Source organism: Melozone crissalis, unplaced genomic scaffold, assembly GCF_028551555.1.
Source record: "Melozone crissalis strain CALT ecotype California unplaced genomic scaffold, PUWL_Pcris_2 ptg000023l_1, whole genome shotgun sequence".
Taxonomy (NCBI): Eukaryota; Metazoa; Chordata; class Aves; order Passeriformes; family Passerellidae; genus Melozone; species Melozone crissalis.
Genome location: NW_026535801.1, coordinates 29,200,793 through 29,228,354, shown reverse-complemented (window position 1 = coordinate 29,228,354; position 27,562 = coordinate 29,200,793). Strand labels below are relative to the sequence as shown.

At 40.6% G+C, this 27,562-nt stretch overlaps 2 protein-coding genes across 6 annotated transcripts in view; both read right to left on the bottom strand.

Annotated features, from left to right (window-relative positions):
- The window catches only part of EPB41L5 (erythrocyte membrane protein band 4.1 like 5), a 50,874-nt gene extending 35,027 nt beyond the window's left edge, over window positions 1-15,847 (bottom strand). For 2 of the 5 annotated variants that reach the window (XM_054278189.1, XM_054278190.1), the window contains exons 1-3: window positions 15,778-15,824; window positions 14,841-15,025; window positions 4,006-4,110 (exon numbers count right to left, since the gene is read on the bottom strand). In XM_054278189.1, coding sequence (XP_054134164.1) covers window positions 4,006-4,110; window positions 14,841-15,020 — 285 coding nt within the window. In that variant the 5' untranslated portion in view covers window positions 15,021-15,025; window positions 15,778-15,824. Of the gene's footprint in view, window positions 1-4,005; window positions 4,111-14,840; window positions 15,026-15,368; window positions 15,428-15,466; window positions 15,517-15,777 lie in introns of those variants that run through there. The other 3 variants (XM_054278186.1, XM_054278188.1, XM_054278187.1) reach the window with 3 other exon arrangements.
- A 2,712-nt stretch (window positions 15,848-18,559) lies between these two features.
- PTPN4 (protein tyrosine phosphatase non-receptor type 4) overlaps window positions 18,560-27,562 on the bottom strand; it is a 109,555-nt gene continuing 100,552 nt past the window's right edge. The window contains exon 27 of the mRNA XM_054277560.1: window positions 18,560-25,119. Coding sequence (XP_054133535.1) covers window positions 25,033-25,119 — 87 coding nt within the window. The 3' untranslated portion in view covers window positions 18,560-25,032. The remainder of the gene's footprint in view (window positions 25,120-27,562) is intronic.

The following is a 27,562-nucleotide window of genomic DNA, read 5'->3' as shown; positions in this document are numbered from 1 at the left end:
AGTGCTGGGCAGGGCCAACAGCTCCCTCCTCCTAAGGAGGTGACTCACCTAAACAGGAAACACGGCACCCTGACCAGCATAACTGCACTGACTCAACTGCCAGAGCCAACTACCTGACACACCATGGCCTGCATGGCTCACCATGGCCAGGGAGCAACACCTCATCAGATCAATCTCAAATGTCACCTTGCAACTAATACAGATGAATTATATACTTAGTAAGACTCCTTTTGTTAAACTGTGTGACATGAAGTTCACAGGGAGCTCCAGGGAGGACAGAAAAGCAAGAAGGGTATGAAAAAGAACCAGTATTTTCAGGTTGCACTGCCAAGTGTAAACACATTCCTGCCTCCAGAACAGCCCTGCCTTCTCAGAGAGCTGAAGCCAGCCTGTAACACAGCCGGGCTGTGACTGATTGCTATATTAGCTGCAGATGAGAATGTTAAACCATCTGCTGCTGCTGTGCACACAGCTGAGAATGCTCTCATTGCCTAGTCAAACTAAGTAGCTACAGAGAGCTATCTGAAATGTATCTAATACATTTTTAAAATAAAGTAGGAAGCTTAAGGAGGAATGAAGCAAATATTTACATAAATTTTGCTTACCCTACCAGTGAAATGGGAGTTAAGCAATTTTTTTTCTACAAGGAAATCATATAATCTTTTTTCCTATTCCATAAACTCACTTGCTGTAAGAGAGTTTACTCACTCCTTCCTCCACCAAAAAAAATAGAAACTACACAGCTGGAGGCTTGCAGGTGATTTAGATACTGAAATGGCAAGGGGAGCCCTGTCTAGGCTCCAGGGCTGGCTGTGCCCCCTGTTTCATCTCCCTCCTGTTTTCTCTCATCTCCTGCACATTCCATGGGAAGGCAACAGAGAGGCAGCCCCATGACAGCACCGATAGCATTTCACTCTGCTGGGCTCTGACTGCTGCTGCCCACAGGAGCTCTGCTCAATGGTGATGGTGTGCAAGGGAGAAGGGAAACAGAACTGCTTTTAAGTGGGGGTGGGAATGAAACAAAAAAAAAAAAACAGCCCCAAAACCAACACATGAATGGACACAGACGTCAAGAAACTTGAGATTTATTCCAAGTGATTATAATGGAATGCAAGTGGACCTGGAAAAGAAGTTTACTTTTGATGAGGGTTTGCACAGCACAGTGTATTGCTGAAAATCAGAGATAAAGTTTTCCAAACAGAAGGCATTACAAACAACAGACTGCACAGAGTACTGCAAGTCCTTACTAAAGGTTTGTTGCTGCAGAAATTAAAAACAAAACACATACAAAACCCCTCAAATCCTCACCCAGCAACATTTCAAGACGTTTGGGCAAATGAGGTTTGTTAGACAAGATGTTGAGGCTAAAATTGATCTCTTCCTGAACAGCAGACTAGAGTGAACACAGAAATCACATGAAAACAACAATTCTTTCATTTCACTAATGATTTCAAGAACATTTTTAAAGAAGCTATTATTTGAATACTAAAATCCAAAATGCCAGGTAGTTTCCATTATCTGGGTTTCCCCCACTCCACAGGAAATCTTTAACACGCAACTAGTGATCACTTCAGCAGCAGAAAAGAATGAAAAAAAGGAATTCTTCAGTTGTTCACAACAGATCTACTGAAAATTTATTTGTACTTAAAATAAGTGTGAGATTTCTAAAACTTTTGTGTAACTATGTATTGCTAGTTTGTATCAGTAAAATTAACTAGCAAGTATGGCAATATTCTTAGATTTAAATTGGATAGCAGAAAAGATTATATCCTTCAGAGCCAGTGGACAATTCTGCCTACAGTAAGGGACTCGATTCTTGCACTGTTTATTTAACAGGTCTCCTGAATAATCTTGGACAAGTCACTTGATTAGTCTCTGTTCTTTGTTTCCAGCTGCAGACTGGGTTTCTGCTAAAACTTGCCAGCTCCTTCTGCAGGAATGGCTGCTATTGCAACAGTTCTTCATTTCTTCAAGCAAGTAATTATCTCTGGCTGTTGCATTCAGCTCTTCTGGCAAAATTCAATCTTCTCTGCTTCATTATACACAGCTCATCATTAAGGTCCAGTTTAAACAGATTGTTATCTCTACTCTGCTGCTTTTCAGTCACACATAGTTAAAAAAAGGAAGCAAACCGAGTTTGAAATCTCCTGTACCTGGTAGATTGGGCAGTATCAAATATTCAATCATGTGCCCTCTGGACTGGCAGTAATAATTTGCTAGACAAAAGCAAGGCATGAGCCACTGCTGTGGCAGAAAAGATTAATTCTTATTAACACATTTCAAGATGAAATAGGTTTCTTTGCTAGCAGATCAGGAAGAGAAAAAAATTATCATATAGAGAATTCTACCAGTTAAAATTAACCCACTGTGATCTCTTATGAGATCCTGGACAATAGGGAAATACATCAGAAGCCACATGGCAGAAACTGAGTTAGGATACCTTAACCATACAGAGTACTGCTTTTCTGAAGCAGAAGGATAAATGCAATAGAGTACTTCACTATCAATACTCAGCATCTTGGACTGCACATGCTGAGCACAGCTAACATGATTTTGAGACATATAAAATGGTATGCAATAGGCTGTTTCCTCATTTCTGTTGTGTGCATGGCTCTGAATGCCATCCATCTGTTAGGGTAATGGTCTTTTCTCTTCAGTGTTAAATGTTTCTGTTCTGCAAGGGGTTTAAGACCACTTTCACTACTGGGTACTACAGACCACCAGCAGCTAATCCCAGTGGCTATGAAGTTTGCTTCAGATGCAGAACACCAAAAATTTTCTCTGAGGAGCACGATCTTTACAATTACATGCTAAGCATAAAATTTGACAACAATAATTCTGGAAAGAAGCCATCAGGTTAAAAGTGCTTTGGGGTGGAGCACTGCATCCAAAGCTATTAGCTTCTTTCAAAGGTTCAAGTTTGTGGATTTTTTTTTGCCTTTATCCAAAGTTACAACAACTAAGAGATCACCTTCAAACTGTTATGGACACAAATCTTCACAGAACTAAAGGAATATAAATCACTGCCTCCATTTTATGTATGCTGACCTTGAACAATTCAGATATTGAGCTCAACTGTCTGTGCTTTCCCTCTGCCATCCTAAGCATGAAATAATTCTGAAGTTGCCTTGAAACACAAAAACAATTAGGTTATACATCTAACAAATAAGATTGAGATACGAAGCAGGAAAAGACCGATCTCATTCTTCCTGGGGATGTTGGGCTAAGTGAATACAAGTTTAAGTTGCAGGACAAAGAAAAAAACACTCCTTGCCTAAAGGCTCACTTAACTTGCAGCTACCCTAGGTGGCAGGATTAAATACTTGAATATAAGAAGTACCTATAAAAAAGTGCATAGCCCACAAGTGAAAGAACTGTGGTTACTACTGACAATGCTCTGCTTCTGACTTCAAAACCTGTTACATTTTTAGAAACACACAATAAAACATCAACAAACTTGGGCTTGGAAGAACCCTCAACTCGAACAGATACATACAAACACACCTGTAGCCTCCTAAAAACTTACAATTGCAGGTCTGAGTCACAACTGATTTGAACAAATCAAAGGTATACCCTTCCTGCAAGCAGACATTAACAAAGTGACTTTTGCTGACAAGAAAGCTGACAACGTTTGCAAAGGAAAACCCTCTCCTCTCTGTATAGCACACAACAAAAGGGCCAAATACACACTCTGATTTTGCTCCATCCTCTCTGTATCATCAGCACCAAGAGTTTCTACACCACACACCAGGCTCTGGGGTCCAACTGGACCAGCCTGCTAGTGACAACAGAGTGTGACAGGAACATGTGGAAACAAGAAAGGAAGAGACAACAGAATGGTCATATGTTAAAGTGCAGGAGGCAGAATTAAACCTGGGGACACAGAAAATCTCCAGAGCTTCTGCACAAAACTTAATTCACAAAAGGCAGCTTTCTTATAGTATTTCTGTCAGTATTAGGATTTAACTTTTACACTGTTGTTTAAAAAAGAGCATGACTACTTACTGCCACTTGTGCTGAATCCATGAACCTCAACCCAAAGTAGTCGCTTTCGATAAGGTCCAGATGATACATGATCTGCTCAAACAGGAGCTGGCCTTTGGCTTTTTTCTGAAAAGATAACAGGACTTAGTACACAGCAGGTAGATTTATTGTAGCATCTACCTTTTTGTCTGCACGTGTTATATAATTCCAAAAATTTAGTTTCTGAAAATATAATGTAGACACCTTTTTTCACCCCCTTGTATTTTCTGATGACTTCTTTTCTAAAATGCAAATGTACACCCCACAAGAAACACAGAACATCCATAAAGAACTTGCATAATCTCTTTTCTTGGAAAATGTCAACACTGACTTGCCAACGGAGTTAAAATGTCATTTTATCATTTTTCCTTTTAGGTTTTCCTTACTCACTGACATTCAAAAGAACTGGAAACACAGCCAGTACAATTGCAATAACCATTGTACTGGAAAACTTTAGGAGCCAAGCAAACTGCTTATGAATTTCCTACTGTTTGGCATCTGGGTGTTTCACCTGTTCAGAAGCAGGTAGCAAAACCCATTGAATTAGCAGATAGCATTCCATTAGCAAGTGCTTTTAACAACTACTAGGAAACAGTCTGGGGCAAGCAAGTTGAATAAACAGCACTTAGATATCACATTTACAAAACTAAGTTCATAAAACTAACTTCCAGGTGCAAAAAGCCAGCTCATATGCTCATACATAATTTATGAAAAAAACAGCTCTAGCCCCAAGGAAACATCATTTTTACAGTGATGATCTAAAAAATTAAACAGTTGTTTTTAAAGAGAAGGCACATAAATAGCACTGAGCAGTTTCTACACAACATATATTCTTCATGCTGTGAGCTTCGTTATAACAATAAATGAAAATAATAGCTTAAGAGTTATTATACACAAGATGCCTAAATGTAATAAAATACATTAATAAATTATTAGATCAGAGTAAAGGTCATAGTGTAAAAAAAACTTAAATACAAGGAAATACAGACATTATTTATGCTTATTCTGCCAGCAGCTGAAGGGTTTCTCTATTTCTGTAAAACCACCATCTTGCAACATTTTACCTCAATATTTATACATTCACAACATGAGAAATGGGATAACTTTCTAAGCATATATTTAGTAAGCTAGCAATTAGCAGATTTAGTACAGCTCTGAAAATTCTGGGCCAGACAAATTTTTGTTCTCAGAAATAACCTGGTTTAATCAGTAAGTAATACCTAAGTAAGAAAAGTTGCATGCTGTAATTCTTGTCACCTTCCTGTACCCTGATCTTCAAATATTTTATATCCAACTTTGCAATCACCATCATTAGTTTACTTCATGTGTCAGTTAAATTCAACACAACATATCACAGCTTAAAGCAAAATCCTAAAGAAAGTTTGTAAACAGAGCCTGTCTAAGCAAATTCTCACACAGTTATTTCTTTCCAGGTACTGGGAAGAATAGCAGGAATGGAAGGCATTTGGGCCAGCAGGGAACCTCACAAACACATAGCATCTACAAAACATTGTATAACACAAATACTAAATGTCAACCTATCCAATTCATTCAGACAAAGTGTCCTCTGTTGGTCTCTGGAAAAAAATCATTTCTCAGGCAACAGCAGATTTATGAAACACCAGCTCAAACAAAAACCTTAAGGCAAACCATCCACACACAGAAACCCATACCTTTCTTTCATTAATAGAATGTGTAAGCCCCAGTCTTGAAAGACCAAGGCATGGAACTGTTGATATTTTTTCTCAACTCAGGATATCTTCTACTTAATCATTAATATAATAATACAAGTGCAATCAATTCAGCACCTGAAACAGCAAAACTAGAAAAACACTCTATATTACATGAAGCTTTCAGTAGCTTGTCTAAAACTAGTGGAAAATCTCCCCTTATTGAGCGGAACATTTGAGATCCTTTTCAATTCCTCTTTAGGTGATCTTTAAAAAGTGGAATTTACCAGTTATCTCAGCAAATTCCCTGCTGGTGACAGAAGCACTTTGACTCCAGCCTGGAATATTACACATACTACTTCAGACTACCCACGAGCAAAACTTCACTTTCTGCAGTGTCAGATTAGTTTCAGAATGTGTTTGGCATTTCAGAAATCTCAGCAGAGGACTCGAAGATTAACTGGACCCTGAAAGACTGATGTGGGATAAAGCCCCTGAAGGAGCAGTGGAGCAGCTGTGGAAAGATCTGCAGGACTTCTGGTTGTTCTCTGACTTAAATCACCAGGGCTGTCAACATGGAATTAATTACTTACTACTTTGCATATGACTTAAATCATCAGCAGCTGTACTTGGTGCAAGTCAGCAGAAGTGTCACACATGCTTTACTTTACTTAAGTCCTTCCTCCTTAAACAAATAGCAACCAAAAATATTAATGCTTTGTAACCAATCAACTTTCATGAATCAAAATTAATTTCTTTGTACTCAATAAAACTGAGATCTCAAGAGTTTTCAAAGAGCAAAGATAGACTTTTATTACATTTTCCTGTAAGAAACGACCGAACTAACTTTCTCATGGCAACATTGGTGCTAATAACATCAAGGTTGTGGGTTTAATCCCCATATGGGCCATTAAGAGTTAGACTTGATGATCCTCGTGGGTTCCTTCCAATTCAGAATATTCTGTGATTCTGTGAAAGTGACATTTTTATCCTGTTGCTGTCCTATGCTTTTTTCCCCCCTCTCCTTTCTTTCCCTTGCAGCAGAGCTCAGGTTGCACGCAAAGGACAAATATTTTCAAACTGTTTAATGGTTACTGATGAACTATTAACAGCCCCACTCACAAGCAGTCCAGCCAGTAGCTGGTCCTCCCTTCAGGGCACAAATTAAACTTCTCATGGGTCTGCAATTCAGTAAAGCCTGACTATTTGATTTACAGAGTTTGCTATTCTCTCTAGGAAGCAACAGCGAACATCTCTCAGCAGGAGGACGAACAACAGGAAAATGTAAACAAAATACATCATATACATAGGGCAGAACCTCTCCTGGTTTTGCCACACTGGATAAAAGCATCTTCTGATCACTTGGGAATGAATCACACGGCCCCCGCCCCCTCCCCCCCTTTTCGCAATGAAAGGGATGCTCCCAACTAATGACATCTCCTGCTGCTCTTAATAACAGCAATTGCTGCCTGAGTGGGTGTTCCACGGGCCGGGCTCAGCCCGGTAGCTCAGCAACAGGCTGGGTGTTCACCTCGGCGCGCTGCTTCGTCCCTGCACTGCCGGGTAAGGCGATCCCGGCGCATTCTCCTCGGCTCAGGATCTCAGCCACTGCCTAAAACTTGAAAGGCAGCATTTGTACCCTCTTCTCACGGCCTCAGAGTATCGGCCATTTCATGGACACGCATCCATGAGGAGAAGCCAGCCAGGTGCTCCAAACCTGCGTGATCAAAGGTCAAAGCCTCCTTCAGTACCAGCGCAGCCAGTACACCGCGCTGGAGGCGCAGCGCAAGCTCACAGTAACCGCAGAGGAGCTTGTGCTGGTGAGCACCAGCTGAATGGCTCATTTCACGTTTTTAACATCGCAGCAAAGTAGTTATTCCTTTTCCAGAACTTGAAAAAAAAACCCCAAGATCAAAATACCCGCCTAATGAATGTGCTAATTAAAATACTTATCAGAAAATAATCCCTCCTGTTTGTTTATTTCTTTGTGAAGAAATGGAGGGCCCTATACAGGACGAACTTGGAAGGTAATGTTTATTCATCAATTTTTTTCATGGAACTTACTATCCTTTGCATCTTTGCAGCTGTACTTTTTGTTTAGATTTCTTCAAATGATCACGTTAACATTTTATTAACAATAACCAACAGTAGCTATTGTCTTCAATAGCTACCAAGTGGCAAAAACTGTCCTTCCTGGTTTTTGTCAACTTATCAGGAGGGTTACCATTCACATGCATACGAGCTTCCTTAGAAATACACCATTTACACACACAGAGAAGGTACGGCTCCCTATTCAGGATTTACAGCTACCCAGTTGCTAGGATGTCACCTATGCATGTTTGCAGACCACAGCAGCACAGAAGCAGCAGATAAGCCTGCCCATTTTTTAAATGAAGTAAAACCTCTTCTCTGAAACCACAGGTTTCAAATACCTAAGCTTCAACAGTGAGAAAGCTTCAACACTGAGCTTTAAAGGAAGATTTCATATCAATATGACACAAAAGGTGTCTGTCTATAGTTAACACCATTAAAGTTTGCTGCAGAACTGGAGACTTAAAACCCCTTATCGTTAAAAGGCAGCATTAGAAGTACACATTATTTGTATCACCCTTATCTTCTTATGGCTTTAAGTTGTGACCTACAAATGGAGCTGCTCCTCTCCTCAAACACCAAGCACCACTCCTGCAAATAATTTTTCCAAACTCTCTAGTCAATTTTTTCATTCATCTAAAGATGCCACTGGCAGCAAAACACTAATTCTTCTAGTGCTTCTTTCTCTGGTTTATCCTCAGTTTTTAACACTGCTATACACACTTGTGAATATAAAACGCTGCAGTCTGGAAGGCTGGAGAGAATTTCTACCTCCAGAGACAGCTTATCAATTCTTGAATTTACTCAGTGTCTCACAAGTAGAGGAAGGTAAGCATTTGGGATTAAATATTTTGTTCTTTTATTCTCTGGAGAAAAAAGGCATTTCCCAAAAATCTTCATGAAGAATTTTTTTCAATACCCATCCTAACTGTACATTCATTAGAGTGCTATGTAGGAGGATTTTAATGTACTGTGCTTAGGTTTATTGACCCTATTACATAAGACAAAGCCTCAAAACATTCATGTCTGACAGTTTGTTTTGTGGAAGTCTCTGTTTCAACTTCCTGACAATTTTTATCTTCTAACTACCAATTTGATTTAATTCATTTTTTAATTCTTTCTAATACAGAATATATTCACATTGCTTGTTCAGTATTAAGGTTTACAGATTAAATGCCTCCCCCTATTATATTGTCAAACATGTCATTTGGTGTTCCACCTGCAGGTTTCTCACGAGCGCTCTGATTAAGAGCACCAGAGAGTCCCAAGCCTTTGAGCTCTCTGCAGAGGCAGCTCAGCAGGAAAGCAGGACTCCAGATAAAATTCACTGTGAGTTAAGAATGTGAAACTTCCAGGCAACTAAACCAGCCTGCAGCACAAGCCCCAGAAACACTCTGGCAGCACACTGCAGGCCAAACAATCTTCTCTTCAAGCAGCACAGATTGCTGCTAGCTGCTCCCTTCCTCCCTCCTTTCCACCAGTGCCAGGGCACGGAGCATTGCACCGAGCCTGCAATGCCTGCCTGCCACGGCCCCGGAGCGGCTGGGCTGCGAGCAGTGCGCGGTGCGGGCAGCCTGTGCTGCTCACAGGGCACAGGCACAGGGCACAGAGCCTGTGCTGCTCACAGGGCACAGGCACAGGGCACAGAGCCTGTGCTGCTCACAGGGCACAGGCACAGGGCACAGCCTGTGCTGCTCACAGGGCACAGAGCCTGTGCTGCTCACAGCCTGTGCTGCTCACAGGGCACAGCCCACACTGCTCACAGCCTGTGCTGCTCACAGGGCACAGCCTGTGCTGCTCACAGGGCACAGAGCCTGTGCTGCTCACAGCCTGTGCTGCTCACAGGGCACAGCCTGTGCTGCTCACAGGGCACAGAGCCTGTGCTGCTCACAGCCTGTGCTGCTCACAGGGCACAGCCTGTGCTGCTCACAGGGCACAGAGCCTGCGCTGCTCACAGGGCACAGTCACAGGGCACAGCCTGCACTGCTCACAGGGGACAGCCTGCACTGCTCACAGGGGACACAGCCCGTGCTGCTCACAGGGGACAGTCACAGGGCACAGCCTGCACTGCTCACAGGGCACAGGCACAGGCACTCAGCATCCCAGGCTCAGGTTCCATCTCAGCAAGGATTGCAGTCTGGCACCCCGGGAAGCACGGGCTCACCCTGCACTGCCGCCGGCCCCCTCCCACCGCACAGACAGCAGCGCCTCTGCTGCGGCTCATTAATCATTTTGCCCACTTTCAGTCCCCTAAAGCTCTCTCAGAAGTTTAAGCAAACACTCAAAAGCATGTCAATACTTTCAGACAGAAGATCACATGGGAAATAAAGTTTTAATCCAAAACTTTATAGCCTTAGCACGTACAAAAAGGGGCACATTCAAATGTTTATTACTACTTCTGTCAGCTGAGCTTTGTTTTGAAATTTTAGAGGTCAGCCTTGAACACTCAGAGTACTCATTTTATTTGATGACTGATTTTCCAGCATTTTTAGCAGTACTAGATTTTCTTGTTAATCAGCATCCATGCCAGGGAGAGCATTTTGCATTTCATATCTACATCCACAAATATTCAGCAAGTGGCCATAAATATTCCAAAAGTTTTTAATAAACCAGAGTGGATTACTGAGTAAAATCAACTACCACAATGCATCTCTGATCTTGCAGTCAGATCAACACCAATCATCTCTCTCCAAACAAAAGCCCCTAGCACTCGTTAATGATCTTTACATTCCAGATAGATTTCTTAATTTTTATTTAAATTAGTCACCACAGATACACTCCTTTTTTCATCTTGTTTTTTACTCCAAAAGTCTAAACAGCTTAGTTCAATTCCACTATTACACACAACCACTGGACTGGTTTATACAAGACCTTGTTCTAATGAAACTTCATTATAATAAGGACAAAACCGTCTCATTTTGCAACCTCCGTATCAAATTTCATGCATGTGTAAGTAAAGAATATTCCAAAATAAAAAGCTACTCAGAGAGAGCATCCATTCTCATAATTTCTGTCTTTCATCTTATACCACCAGGAAGCATTTACCTAAAACTTTGCACGTACAGAAACTGGAATACAATTAACGCTCCATTATCCATGAGAAGATTATGTAAATTGTGGGTTAGGCAGGGTCAGGTTTTTTACTGAAACACTGCTGGCTTCCACAAAGTGCAGTTCTGCTGTAAAAGAAGACAAAGACCCTCCACTTACTGTCTCTTGTGAGGCTGACCTTGCTCCCCCATAAAAAGCAAACCAAAAATTTTGTATTTCAAGTGCATGTATATACATTATTTATATTATCATTTTTCCCTCTATCTACGTTATCTTTTCCCTCTCCCAGTTGCTACTATGGATAGCATAGAATTAAGTAAACAAATACTCAATTGTAAAATATTTTGATTTTAAAATCCTCTGGAGCTCTCTATGACTTAAAACAGCACTTTATTTTAAACTCTTGACAAACATTTTTGTTCTTAATTATTTCATAAGTTGTTGGTGGGCCCAGATGAAAATTTTTTGTACTTTCAAGTTCCCCCTCACCAACTTGTCCTTCCCCACAAACACCAAGAGAGCTGCTATTCCAGCTGTTGAAGGGTTCCCTTGACAGACCAGAGTGGCTGATGGAATCCTCAGGTAATAAACCAGGGCTGTTCGTGGCTTTTGAGCCCTGGCAATTCCAGAGGTGCAGTGGGGGAAGATGTAGTTTAGTTTTGCATGGGAACAGGATGAAAAGTGAGATAAGGGATGTCAGCAAAAGAGAGTTCTTGTCCTCTCACCACTCATTCCACTTAGTAAACATTCCACCCACGGATCTTAAACAATGGGAAGAAAAAGCACAACCTGACGTTTCTCCAAGCTGAACTCGAGTTAACAGAAAAGCAGAATGTGTAATGAACAACATCCACAGCAGCATTTACAGACAACATCTATTTTATAAAAACTTTTTTAAGATTAACAGAGTAACAAGCTTCTTAGTGTTTCACTAGGCACATAAATCTGTAAAAATGGCTGAATGCAAAGCTTCAAAAGAGTGGTAAGAGGAAAACTACCAGGTCAAAAAGCAACTTTAAATCTGATATGAAGCTGTGAGAAAAAGTCTGACATCATTCAATCTGCCCCAAAAAACCACTGAAAACTCACATTAAGTTCATGCCTCCCATTTTGAACATACCAAGGTGTCAGTAAATAGCACACATGACACTGACATTCTTCAGTCATTGACATAGCTACAAAAGGAGTAGATTCTTGCAAAGAATCCAGTCTATGTACTGTGTATGGCTGCAGCTTTGGTGAAAAGTTCAAGTCAGGCATTTTTCTAATTAAAAACAACAGAAGACATAGAAAAGCAGAAAGATTAAGTGGCTTGACAGATACCAAAGATAAGATCAGTGGACAAAAAGCAGAGTTACTGCTCAAATCCTGGCTCTGTGTCTAATAAGTTAAATCTCAACTGCATCATTTACAACCTGTCCCTTCTGTCTCATTGTCAATATTCATAAAATATCAGCCTTTGCTACTTCATGATTCTCAAATGTGTTTGGCTTACATGGCAACATCCCGTGTGGTTGCTTCTTGCTGTTGTTTTTGCCTTTCCTTTTTTCTTTTTTTTAATTAAGGAGAAATCCAGCAATCTCAGGTTCAATTCTATCAATGACTGTAAATGCAGAATACTCTTCTCAGTAAAAAATAGGATAGAGCTCAACAGCTTTTTGAGCAAACTTGAGCCTGGTATCACCTCTAAATGCTTCTTCACCACATTTGGGGAGGCACATGGGGAACCAGATTGGAGAATCGCTCCAGCTGGAAACTCCATAACGAAATTATACTGATTATTTTCAGCCACAGCATTTTCTTGACTTAGCTCACTGCCTGGCTGCTAAAATGCTGTTTCTTCTGCCAAGGGGTATGAGAAAACAAGGACAAACGCAATAACGAAAGCAACATCTTTCCTTCCTGTGGCAGCAACAGCTTATGCCACTGTAAAGTATTTGTGTAGCCATGGATTTTAAAAGGTATGGCATTCATTCCTGCCGAGACAGCCCCTTCTCTGGCTGTGAACTAACCTGTTTGCTAAATGATTCATTCTTAAGAAAAGCTTTGTTATTTATTTTTTTAATAGAACATTTTCACAGTGACAATGGAACTGTGCACAAATGAACTGGCAGAGCAGGGGGCACCTCTTTGACAGAAAGAGTTCATTTTAAAGCAAATTTACTGCCAACAAAGTAGCAGTACCAGTCCTGGAAAAGACCTTATCTAAAAGAGCACAAAGATTCTCAAAGAAATCTTTGTAAAAGAAAAAAAATATACACATGTATTTTTAATTTAAACTTTACATTTTAGAAAGTGATGTTGTTTTGCCACGATTTTGTACCCTTCCCCACTTCATCACCAGTCTTCCCTACCCTTTTTTCTTTCCAAGAGTCAACCTCAAAATATGAATGATGCAAGTGGAGAAACAAGAATAAACACTCTAGGAAGTCTGAAATGAAACATTTAATTTACTTTTAATTTATTGTACTTTAATCACTGAAGAAACTGGTACATGTCAGGCACTGACGATGCACTCTAATTAACAAATCTGGCTGTGTCAATTTGGTTACTGTTACTCATAACTCAGATGTTCACAGTCAAGGATCTATGCTGCCTTTCAAAGAAAAAAATCTGGAGTGAAAAGAGTTTCTTAGAGAAGTAAATAGTTACTACTGCACCCTAGCCTGAGATTTATAGGCCAGGTGGCAGGTCGTGACACCTCTTCAGGTTCAATTTATGCTCCTCAAAGCCTTAGAAATGTTGTTGGAGCCACCAGGAATTTGCCTACAGAGCCAGCTCCAGCTCCAAAGATTACTGCTCAGCTCATGCAGAGACACCAATTTAAACTTGAGTACTTTTTAAGTGTTAACTCTTGCTATTAAGTGTTTGTGGGCATTCCTGGCCTCAAATCAAACATCCCAGGCACTAAGCAGCACTGGATATATTCATTACATTGCTTCAGAGATTTACAAATTGACTTTACCACTCTCTATAAACGCCTATCTGTACAGTCACTTTGCAAATAAAGATGTCAAAGGGTTTCTCTAACTCTAGATTATTTGGGGTTCAGGATATCACAAGTTATTTCTGCTATGTCAACAGCACTGCTCAATCAAGCTGACTTCCTTGCACTGCCTAAACACTGCACGATTAAAAAAGAAAGGGAAGAAAGCTGTGTGGAGCAGCCAGTCTTGAAATGGCTTTTCTTTCTAGTCAGCAGTTCCAACACCAGCACAACTGTGACTGCAGCCAAAATCCTCTGGAACTAGTCAGGTCCTGCAGATCCACACCTTCCCAACTTCCTAATGCTCTGCGAGCTTAAAACAAGTCACAAACAACTACAACACATGGCAATGGAAAAACAGAGCACATCACTTCTGGTGCTACTGCTCATCCTGTTGGCCAAAACCAGGTATGTAATTAGGCAAGCAGAACAGGCACGTGCATATTAAGGAAGCTTTAGAAATGTAAAACAGTGGCTAACACCTCACTGGGAATAAAGCACCATGCCATGAGACAATCCCTACTATATAATCTGCCCTGAGGAGGGGAAGGAAGCAGATTTTTCCTCTTCCCCTCCCCTCTCAAGTTAGCGCTAAAAACTGCATCCACCTCTGACACAAAACCAAACCAAACCCAACCCACACAGAAATTCCTGCTGGTACTTCTGCTCATCCCCCTCTTCAACAAGTTTCACCAAGAGATTCACCTTCTTTGTCAAGACAGATAGCTCACCAAAAAGAAAACCAATTCACCAAACAGGCTACTCTCTCTAAGTTATGCCCGGGCACAACAATTGCATTAAAACATTAGAAGGCATTCAGTGTGTAAGGCATGACGACATCCAGCAAACACTCTCGAATTTCAGTGAATGCCAAAGTTAACTATTCTTTCAGAACCTTTTCATGAGCAGCAGCTTAGTGGACATCAAGGCATGGGGCCGACTGCCAACAGCAAACAGCAATCCACATCAGAATAACACAACCCAAGTGTATTTCAAAAACCCACTTGGATCGCTCATACCGGTAAGTCCACGCTGACATCGGTGCCGTCCAGCAGCGCCACTCGGCAGGTGATGATGGATTTGGCGTCCCCAGCTGCAGGGATGTGGGTTGCAGCCCTCTGGGCCTCTCTCAGCCTTTCCTTCTCCGCATGCTTTCGCATGGACCGGCGGCCCAGCGTGCGGCGGAAAAAGCTCAGCATCTTTGCTACAAAATCCAACAGAGAAAATGAACAGGGTTAAGTTTTTTACAGAAGAAAAACCCCAAAGCCAAAACAAACAAACCTCAAACCGAGTCAGAAAAAAAACCCAAACCAAAACAAAACAAAAAAACCCCCCTGCAATAAAGTTGAATCCCAGACTTTGATAAAGAAACGTCAGGATCAAACAGATTTTCACTTCTATTTAAACACCCACAGTCTTTGGCTGTGAAAGTCTTTGAAAAAGACTTTTGAAAAAACCCCAACTCAGAACTTTGAAGACTGTTGGGTGACTTCTTGGGAATACACGAAACTACGCTTAAGGGAAAACAGAGCGATGGTGCAGATCACCTTCTGTTCTCCGCAATCTTTCAATAACACAAACGCCACGGCGCGCTCCTCAGAGACGGTGATCGTGCACAGCTGGGAGGCAACTGAGCGCTACATACCACCGGCTCCTCTCCTGGCTCACAGCTCCACCTCTCCCATCGAAAACAAGCGATAAGCGACCCTTCCCGCCTCACAGCCGCGCTCCCAGCTCCCCCAGCAGGAACGGCTCCGGCAGGACCGGCGAGCGCCCCTCGGGCACGGCGCTTCCCGGCACACACCCGGAGCTGTGTGGGGAGCCAGCCCCGAGCCTGAGGGGCGACCCCACACGAGACCCGGCCCCGCTGGGGGCCTTCCCCGCCCGCTCCGACCCCCGCCCTTACATAACGCCCCGGCCCCGCGGCCCCGCTCCGGCCCCACCTGCCGGGCTCACCTGCGGGGCGGCGGGAGCGTCCCCGCGGCGGCTCCTCCAGGCCCTGGGGGCGGGCGGGGGGCGGTGAGGGAGCCCCGGGAGGGGCCGGGCCGCCGGACATGGCGGAGCGACGTGGGAGGCCCTTAAACGGGCAGCGACGCGCCGGCCATTTCCTCCCCCCGCCCTCACTCACCTGGCCGGCTCCCCCGGCCGCGCTCTCCTGCTCGGTGGCGGCGCGGGGATGGAGGCGGAGGGCGGCGGGAAGGGAAGGCGGCAGCCGGACAGGACAAGGAACGCTCTGCTTGCCGCCGCGCCGGGAGCCCATCGCCCCTTTAACGGGGCGGGGCTCGGTGGAGAAGGGGCGCCCCCCTCCCGTGCCAGGTGGTTTCGCCCGGCGGAGGGGCCGCCGCGGGGGGTGGGGGGGCGCGGCGCCGACCACGTGCTAGGCGGGGGGGACACGGCAGCGGAGCCTGGAGCGGGCTGAAGGGCCGCGGAGCAGCGGGGGCGGCCCCGGGGATGAGGCACCCCTGGGGATAGAGCCTTCGGGACGCGTTCAGGGTATTTCCCAAAAGTTCTGGAGTTTTTGCTAACGCGGCGTGGAGCTTTCCCCTCGGTGGTTTGGCCAGCACTGTGACCAGCCTTCGGCTGCCCAGCGATAACTGGAACCTTCCGATAAACGCGCGCTTAAACCATAAAATTTGTAAGAAAATCTTACCTTTAAACAGTGCCTGAAAGAGCAGCAGTAGCAGTGTATTAAATCAAGCAGAGCCGTCTACAAGCGAACACTGCTAACATGTATACACTGAACTAACTGTATATTATACACTATTATAACTAAACCAGTGTATATTTATACACTGAAATAAGCGACTACAAAATGCAGTTTTGTACTTTAAATGCAGCCGCCCAGCCTGTGTCGGTGCCCCGCGCTTCCATCGCTCTTCTAAGGAGTCACTCCAGCCCGGGCCACCAGCCCCGCTCCTCGGCAGCAATTACTGAGGACTGCACTAGACTGTGCTTTTTTTATTAAATAAATATTTGTGTCCAAGTCAGTATTTGAGGAAAAGCATTATTAAACTTTTCGTGCGTAATGTCTGCTAAGAGTGACAACGCTCGGCATAAAGGAGCTCCAGACACCTCAAAATCCCGGGATAACTGGGACTCCAGCCTATCTAATAGCCTGGGAGAGCAGGTATTAGGCTAAAGATAAAACAACATTTTTTATGCTCAGCTCTGAATCGCGGGCTGACACCGGTCAGTCCCTGCCAGGCAGTGGAATTGGCATCACGAAATCCACATTAATTAATACCTCAGCTCCAGTGCCTGAATATACATCGAGTTCCTTTGATGTCATTTACTTAAATGGGGGGAAAAATTAAAAACGCTGGCAGGTAATTGCCCACCATTTGCTGACGAAGTAACAGGTTGACAGCCACTCTCCTGCCGCTGGGAGGAGCAGGGCGAGCTCTGAGGAAAGGTGAGATTCACATTCATGTGCCTGTTTATTTATTCAGAAAAGTGGATTACAAAACGGGGGGGAATTTAGATATTTACTGTTTTTCAGAGGAGCAGGGACTATGCTTGTTCTCAGTAGCCTATCATGAAATACCTGTGGGAGCTTGCAATAAAGTTCCCAAAGAAACCATACAAAATCTTACTATATTTAATGTGGAAAAATAATTTATCTTGAGGGTTTGCAGATATCTGATGAATTCTCAGATCAACTAACCAATGGTTTGCATATCAAAGATGCTTAGTTTGTAGTGGAGATCTGCCAGGTAAATGGGAGTCTCCTGCCTACTAAGTCTACAGCAGTTCACATTCTCTTACATGACAAAGAATTGTAGGGAATTCCCTGATTCTTGGACGTTGTCCCTAAATGTTCTAACCATCTTTCACTATTCCTCAAATTGAGCTTCTTTCCACTCAGCCATTCACAAAGGTTATGTCCTTCCTGTAGCTTTAGTGACACAATGACTCAGTTGCTCATTTTTGCAATTTCTACTTCACACCACCCTCTTGCTACTCTTCCTGTAACTACAGTCTGCTCCTTCCTCCCTCTTTGCTACTCAGATACAGTCCAAGTGTGCACAGTACACATTCAGCTGTGTTATCTGCTACTTGTGTCATATCCAGTCTTCCAGTTTAAACAAATCTCCTTCTATTGAAAAACCTCTTCTTACATCTGTTTTTCTCCTCAAAGTGCTTTCCCACTGGTTTATATTTTTGTACTTCAAATCCAAACACCCTGTCCTCACTTTAAAGTCCTGTATTTATCAGTGGAATTAAGACCATACAGGGGTCTCAGACACTCATCCCTCCCGAGAATTTTGTCTTGTGTTCCAAGTCCTTTCATTATCTTTATCCACTTTTGTTTTGAACATCCCCTCACTTTGTGGCAGCAAATACTTCATCACAACCTTCCATTTGGAGTTTTTGTTCTAAACATCAGTGTTTATCATACCCTCAGCTTTTTGATCAGATTATCATCTCTGCTGAACACTATCTCAAATACACTCACTGCATAAAAGGTAATTTAAAAGTTATTTTTCTATTAGAGTAAATCTTGCAGTATTTACATATTTTCAGGCAAAAACTTGGGCTGATGCTTTAACCAGGCAACTTAATTCCGAATAGTTTGCAACCTCTTCTAATGCATAATCCACAGGGGTGTATTTATGTCATACATACAATGTCAAGAAGGAAAATACAAGGTGAACATTATCTGGCACCAGACACATATAAATGTGGCACAGCAAAACCGTGTGTACAGTAGCAAGAAAATCACAAAAAAATATTAAACTTTAAATTACTAAAGCACATCTTTATTTTGCAATTAAACAATTAAGATCCACAAGTAAACTATATATATATTTTCAAGTCTGTACCTAGACAACTATTTGTCAACTGAAATTAAATATATCCACAAAATATGCATAACAGCATTTTTTCACATAATAGAATGAAATTTTACTTAAGACTAAAACAAGACTTGTTAAATGTTAATTAGCATATTTATCCTGGGAACTGCTGGTTTTCGGTAGAAGTTAGTGTATAATTTTAATGGCAAGAATTTTAATTTTATCAAAATGAGGACAAATACATAAGGCCCTTTAAAGCATACAGTAGCTGCAGTGACAAAAGCTGAATTTATTTTCACATTGTCCAGTGTTGACCAATTTCAAGTTTCCATCGTTTTTCATCAACCCCCCTGGCTGCTGAGCCAAGATGATGCATTTAGGTTGTTGGTTTGTTTTTTCCCTCCCCCTCATGTGCTTTTAAACAAATTTATAGGCAGAAGTCTACTTATGGGAAGAGCCTTTGCATCCCCCCAGTATTAATAAAGATACACAAGAGTTAGTCTAAACAATGCAAGAGCTGTTCAACTCTGAGATGATTTACTCCACATTGCAGTCCATCATTCAGCAGTATGAAACTGAGATGAAATCTGACAACTGAAATCCACAGCTGGAAATGCAAATTAATTACCAGAAGTAACTGGCAAAAATATTGCCACCATCTGATTGTTAATGATGGAACTAAAAAATACTCTTCCCTTTGTATTTACGCATAGTATAGCACCTGTTACAGAAAAAAACCCCAAACCTTACACAAACAGCCCTGCCAAATTGACTGGTTAAAAAGGGATCACTGGTAAATGAAGCAAACCAAATGGAAAACAAATCTGGATACACTGGATAAGATAAAACCTTCACTCTCTTACCTTAATTTTCCTGTAACATTATTATGGGCTGTTACTGTGGTGCCCCAATGTACTGAGATAATTGCACTGGATCATTTACAGTCTAGTCCTTGTGGATATATTCTAGTTAAAGAACAAAACAGCTTAACATAAACTGTTTAACCCTCTCACTCATGTCTCAGGCCCCTGGCCTAGGTGCAAAAGGGTGACAACTTCCTTAAACTTTGTTGTGCATTATCTTTAGTTATCAAAATTCAAATAAGTTAAGTAAAAAAAAAAAAAAAAAGAATACTGATTTCCAGGTAATTGATCTAATGTTAAAAATAATGCTTAGCAGAAACATTTACAGTAAACATAGCTAATTTGCAGCTAGATGAGAGAGATCACATAAATTTACAAGTACCCTGTAAGTTTCTATTTGCACCTTTTTTTTCCTTTTTTTTTTTTTCCCAAATGTAGGCGTCATATTTGTATTAAGACAGGAAAATTGAGATGACAGAATTATCTTATTAATATCTATTTTCTGAAAATCTCTCAGAAACACATGAACAATCAACAAGAAATGGCTGCAAGAACAGCAAGCATTTGTACCAGGGTGTAAGCCAAATCATCTCTGTACAGAAACCCATTAAGCATCTCTCTCCAAACCCAATTTATTTTGTCCAATAGTTCAGTCAGTAGTAAGCATGACATAAAGTGCTACTATTCAAACATCAAAACACTTTGAAAAAAAATTATCCTTTAAAATGTGTAAGCTTGCTAAATATGAAATACCACAACTAACAAGCTGCCAGCCAGTCTGTGAACCATCATTCTTCCTACAGCAGACTAGAATCAGACATTTTAGTGGCTTTTTCAAATAAGGCTATTAATCAAAATGTCTAAATTTTAAAAATGGAATATTTCAGCTTTTTTTTTGAGAAAGTTGCTAATGTCTCCTTTTTACCATGGAAATCTCAATGAGCAAAACATGCCAAAGCCAATAGCCAGAACTTAGAGCTTATGCACCAGATCAAAACTTGTAGCAGGAGAAGTCCTATGAAAAGATAGACACCTGTGGGAGTAACAAGCACAGAGGTAAAATCCAGTGATAAGGAACTGGCCTTCTTTGCAGACTTCTAAACAAACAAGTGACTAAGTGCAGTGGGATGACAGAGACTGGACAGAACAGTTACACTGAAACAAACCAACCATTTCCTCCTTCTAACAGCTTCCAAATCACCACTAATTATAAATACCTGCATATTCATGCAAGATCCACAGTTAATCAATGAATATGTTTTTTACCAGATCTTCATACTGGATCCTAGCACTAGAAGTAGTAATGGGAGAGAACTTTTTCAGTCTCAAGACAAAAGATGGGTACACTAAAATTAGCAAATACACCCAACCCAGCTAACTGGGGACCTGAGATGTGAGCTACAAAAAAGACTGCAACTGATATTAAAGGACATCATTCCTCTACTTGGTGGAAGTCTAAATATGCAAAATTTTCATGTGGACCATAACCAAATCACTCCTTTTATCCTCAGGGCTGAGGGGCTTGCTGATTGCCTGCACAGTGGCTCTACAGTCAAAACTACAGCACATGTACTGGACAACCTTCTTTTGCTTGGCTTGGTGGATCTGTAGAGCTTTTCATGCTCATGCTAATTCCCTGAGCCACCAAACATCACCCACATACCTGCACACACTGCATAAGCATAAAATATCACATAATTCAGCTCCACAGCATGCCTGGAGCTCCAACATCTCTGTGCCAGACCTTCCCTTCGTCCTGTTTCCCTGGGCAGCACAACTGCAGCACAGGTGCTGCATTTTGGCCCTCCCACAGGTACCATGAAGCTTTTTGGAAGGTCTCCATGGAAAGTTGCCAACTACACAAGTTCCATAACAACCTCCTCATGTTCCTTAATGTCCCAACTGCTTTCTCATCCTTTCTGTACTAGATGGTGTGCCAGACTGTAATCAGATATTCTAGAAGAAGTGTTATTGCTTTATCTATATGGCATATAAGCTTTTGAGATTTAACAGAGAAATGTGGAAGAAATGTCAGCTAGCATTAAATCCAGCGAGAAAAATCCCCAGGCGTTCTCTTTCTCATAACGGGGAGAGAATAGATAAAAATAAAATGCATAAAAGCAATATTTTACTGCTTAAGACCTACAAGTGATTGAAAACACTAAATGCTTCCAAGTTCAGGATAAATGAAATTTTCAGCCTTCAATTACCTGGGATATCTAATGCACTATTTCTCAAAGTGGACTGGCTGACAGTCTGTAGGTGGTTATTAAATAACACCTGTATCTTATTTCATATTTAGCAAAAGTAAAAAATGCTCCCAAAAACCACTTAAAGCCTCCACTAGAGCCCCATGTCTTTCTACTAAAAAAACCCCTTCAAATCCATTTTAAACAAGAGATGGTAGTGGTAGTTTTCAATCTGAACCTAAAAATAAAACCAAAAATCTTAACATTTTACATTGGCACAAATTTTGTCATAATATTGCTCTTATTTACAATGAAAACTACTTTTTTTTTTCTTTAACTGGATTTGCATCATGGAAGTGTTAGAAACATACTCTTTCCCACACCCATCCAACATTTTTCCTAATCAAATGGTATGAAAATAATTATTCATAAAATCCAACAGTCATAACACCAATCACATATAGTCTATAAGTCATTATGTCTGAAAGATACATTCATGTTTTGTACAGCATGAAACATACAAAAACTTCTTTAAAAAACTCTTAAGGATGATACAGATCTTCATAACCCAAAGTAAAATATTAAGCAGTTTTGATTTTTTTGGCCATATAAAAATATTTTAAAGGCCATTTATACCACAACAGGTAGAAAAATTTAAATGACTGATTTATGCTGCAGAAAGGCTTCAGTGCTATTCTCTTTCCCAAGCAGTTTTTGGTTACCTTTATCCTGGCTTTGGAACAGCCAAAAGCCACTGAGTTGCTAATGGCCAATTCATTAAGAATAGGTACTTTGTTTCAATTTTTTTCCCCAGTGCAGCCAGTTAATAAACTACAAGTCAGTGCAGAGAAAAATTTTGAGGAGATCTATTATTCTTGCCTGTGTTTGTAATCAAAACAGTAATGACAGATGACCAATACATATCCCACACTTAATTGTGGTATAAATGGGACTTTTGAACTCGAACTGCTATGGCAATTTTGCATAAGAATATTTAAATATGTGACATACCAATGCTATATAATGCTGCATAAACTCCATTTCTGATTTCCCTCAGGATAACAGGGCAAATGCTATTTTTGTTTGCAACTTAACTATGAAGAAAACTTCTTTCAGTATAATGGATGATTTTTTTTTTTGTACATTAAGTGCTGAGTTCAATATAACCTTCTAACTAGCCAGTAACTCAGCTAATGACTTCATCATATGGAAGTTAAAGAATTATAAAAAAGATTTTTTATTTGTTGCAAATGGCTTAAAATATAACTGAGATTAAAGCTACCATATTCCTCTTTTTCAGTTCAGTTCAGATCCAGAGATTCTTGTAAAATTTATTTTTCACTGAGGGATAACATTGACTTCAGCATCAAATCTAGAAATATAAGTAACAGGGCCACAGCCCTCCTAATATTATTTTGTTTTCTAAAAATATTTAAAACTCTCTTTCATTTGGCATTGTAGTTCTTGTTCATTACTAAGTCATAAGCCAGGATTTCACGTTGCCTGAATCCCTTTTCATTTAATAGTTCATAGCTGATCTGTTTCAAATGTCCATAGAACAAAGTATATTATACAATATAATTCTTCAACAGTTAAAAATTATTTAGCGTAGAACTTTGCATTTAAATTCTATGCTATATATATAGCTTACAACAAAATTTAATGGATAAACATTTTTAGGAAACCAATACAATAAATTAAAACTTTTAAATAGAGGGCACAAAGTTATGCTGTCAGAGGGCAGTCAAATAAGTGACTGGTTTTTTCTTACTGTATATTACACTGGGTACCTTGCTTCTGACTTGGTTTCTGCTATACTAGAAAAATACTTAAAAATGGGGATACTTATGCATCTTTAGAATGAGCTCAGATACTGTATCAGACAGACATTTCTTACAAATCTTCTACCTACTTAAATAAGATGCAACCCATACCAACTGGAACAATTTTGCACAAGCATAACAGAAGGCGACTGGGGCCATTATGAAATTAAAATTAAGTTCTGGGGTAACTTCATAGTGTTCTCCTCCCTTCTCCCCTCCAAACAAATAAAATAAAATAAAGGCAGACCTGTACGAACATGGCTTGAAATCAACTATGAGGACTGAACAGGTTAGTTAGAAGGTAATGGAATTAAGTCACATCTGATTGTAAGCTCAACTTAATTATCAGTGCTATTAAAGAGTCATGTCTAATTGAGTAAAACAGCTATTCTCAATAAAAGGATAAAACAAGGTATCAGCTTCTAATGACCTGCCAGCATTTTGTAGTAAGATGCTAGTAAGTTACTAGTTGGAAGGAATGAAGGAATGTGTCAGATTTTTGATATAATTACAGCACAGCAGCATACAATGCTCATTCAGTAAGTTGGCAGAGGTGCTTTTGCTACAGAGTAGCACACAGGTACTTGTATAACAAAAGAGGGAATGGTATTTCCATGACCCCTTGTGGTAACATACTCCAAGCACCAAGGGCCATTTAAAAATCTGAACCCATTAAGATAAATATGACAGGACAATACCACCCCCATGGAATCATGAGTGCCTTTCACTGGATGTATGCTGTAAGTCTGAAGGCACTTAAGGGGTTAAGACATAATGCATGCACTAGTTCCCATCACATAATCTGAAGTCACACAAATCAGAATACACCAGTGTATGACACACAAGCTGTGCCAAAGAAATGCTGTTTATTTATGTGTTGGTTTTTTAAATTTTTTATTGTTATTATTTTGTACAAGATGCTGGTAAGTGGGCATTATGCAGCTACTGCTGGGTTAACAGATGCCAGCTCTCCTCTAACAACCAGCTGGTCTCTAGTAAGGGTGTAGGACAAAGTGTGCTGCATCAGTAGGCAGTGTGTATCTATCTAGTATTGGCAATATTGCTAATGTTGTAAAAAACAAAACTGTGAGAGTCTGTACATAGTAAATAAACCTAGCACTGGAAAAAGACCATGGCTTAGTGTATTTTTTCAATTGTTTTTCATTTTAAGAGACATGGGTGTAAAACAGAGTGAAATAATTCCAAGCCTTGTTTGTAGCAATTCAACCAGAAGCGCAGTATATGGCACTACAATGAAATATCAGCGATTACCCTGAACACAATCAGTTCTTTCAGTCCATGGTTTGTTCGGAGCAAATCACGAAAATAAAGTCTTCAAACAGATGAAGGTTAGAAGAGTTTCAGAGACTGATTTTGTTTCAACGTAAAGTGCAACAGTGCTGAAGTTTTCAAAGTCCTTTGTCGATTCTTTGCTGTACTTCACTATCATTTCCTGCAAGCAGTATTATGGCACAAAGAATGTTGCCAGTTCATTATAGAGGACAGGATTCCTCAATTGATATCATAGGTTTTTTGCTCTTTACTTATGCAGTGATGCTTGTAAAGGTTTAATAAATCCTTCTTCATACACCTTCAAAATAGCTTCACATACAAATCTGTACTGACTCTGAAAAGGAAAGTAGATTCAGTAAATTGAAAAGAAATGTAATTGAAAAATGTCATCTGGAAACAGAAAAGGCCTCTAAGATTTCCCCACCCCATTCTCTTGACAGGCCAAGAACTGTGTTTCAAAGTTAGTTTAGGAAACATAATCCAAAAGGAACTTTAGATGAGAGCATTTTGTTTCTCAACAGAAGAATAGCATGAATGGCCCTTTGAATTATATACCAAAAGTCATAACTCAAAACCCCAGTATTATTATTACAGCATCACCTATTTAGCAATTTTCTCCTCTTTATTTCCTTGCTGAAATTTCACTGACCTGAGGTTTCCATGCCCTTGGATTTAGAAGCCATAGTTTCAAAGCACTTTTTCATACTTACATTAACTCAGGCATGTTACTGGCACCGCCCTGTCAGAATCTGATTTAAAAGAAATGTTTCATGTTTTAAAAACCCAAACCTCCCATTTCTTGACATTATATAATGTCTAACTCTTCAAGGCATTGAAGTCTAGCAGCTGCATACACAGAGGGGACTAACAGTTTGTTTTATTCAAATAACAGTCAAAAAACCCGACAGTAATCAAATGAGAATATAATGAAAACAAACTGAAATAAATGCAAAGCACCACAACTCACACTGCATCCTGCACAACGAGTCTATGCTAGTTAGAACTGCAGCACAGCTGCACTGTCAGTGTTGTGGAACAGCCCTCTCTATGCAGCAGTTAGTGATGTCAGATCTTGAGAGATGAACCTATGAACACATCTAGCACTAGAGCCATTATTTGCCATCCTGCCGCGTGTATATGAAACATTAATTTCTCTCCTTGGGGGTAAATGCCCGTTTGTCCCCAGCGCGCCCCGAGGGCGGCGGCGCGGCCGCGCACAGCGCCCCCCCGCGGACAGCGGGCGAACCGCGGCACACGCGGGCCCGGCGGCGGCTGCCGGGGGAGGAGCGGGAACGGCGGAGGGGCATGGAACCTAAAAAACCCCAACTGCTTCATCAGAGCTTCTCCCTCCGATGCACTAAACACCCGCTTTTCACTGAACCTTGAAATTTTTTTGTTTTCTAAGAAAAATTAAGAAACTAGATTATATTAAACCAGATTATATTGAGCACATACTGTGAAAAAAATGCAGTTAGAACTCTCACCACTGCAACTCCTACCTTCACTAATAACACCTTCTCCCCCTCTACATATGTTAGAGAGACAGCTATCCATCCTGAAGAGCTGTCACAAACAGCAAGAGCCATCCTTTGCTATTTTTCATGTATCATCACCTTTCTCATCCTTCCTGTGCTACCTGAATACAACTTAGTGAAACATGAGTACTGGAACAAGAATTCAGCAGCACTGAATGACTGATGAACTAGAAATGGAGACACATATATAGTTTTTGTCAGCCTTAATATTCTCTGAAGAACAAAAAAATTTTATTCAAATTTTATTCGAGGAACAGCAGCGGGGACATGAAAATTACTACAGCAACTACCTTCAAGTAATTGTGATTCAATACTGGATCTAATGCCTTTTCTCCTTCAAGATGCTTTTTCTCTAAATGCTGTATACTGTGAGTAAAACTACACCAATTACTCATGATTACTCTTTCAAAAAAATCTGTAACTATCCAAAGTTTGGAACAACCAAAAATCCAATCTTCTTTTATTCTTCTTTCTGAAAGACAACACAACTCAAACTTTTCACCCTTTTTAGGTACTTTCTAAAAATGTAAACACTACACTAAACTGCTTTTAGAGATAAGCAATACCTGACTGATACAATAACAAGTCTCTAAATCTGTTCTAAAACTCTTACAAATCTGAAATATAATACTCGAATTATCTCACAAAACCTAAACCTTACAGTTGCATGATAAGTTCTGGTAGCTTAAGGTATGAAACCCTCAAAAAAATCCTGTAGTAAGTTACTTTTTTATGACTAAAGAAAAAGGTACTTAGGATTGCTTTGATGCATCTCACATGAGATTTAATACGCTGACTTTTACAAATATTATTTCTCTGATAACTTCCCTTTAAGTCATTTACAGAGCATAATTAAGGCTTGTTTCCATTACAACTGAGGCATCATAAAATCACTGAATTTCATCACAGAAGTTTTTTCTTGCATACTTTGGATCTTTCTGTGTTTATCTTTTATACTACTCCCATTCTTAACACCTGGAATTAAGCTCCTTCTTTCTTCTCGGAGTGATTTTTACACTGCTTAAAATTGACCCTTTTTGTCATTATTTGCCAGGTATCCTTGAAACAGCTGCTGCTCTTTTTTCAAGTTTTCTCTGTAGAAATTTAAAGAATTGCTCCTTTCCAATAGCCTTAAGAATTTATTTTTACCTGGAGCCAAGGCTACAGCTACACTGGATAAAGGTGATCTCTGCATTATGATCAACAAAAAACCCATCCAGTATGACTGGATCACAGGAAATC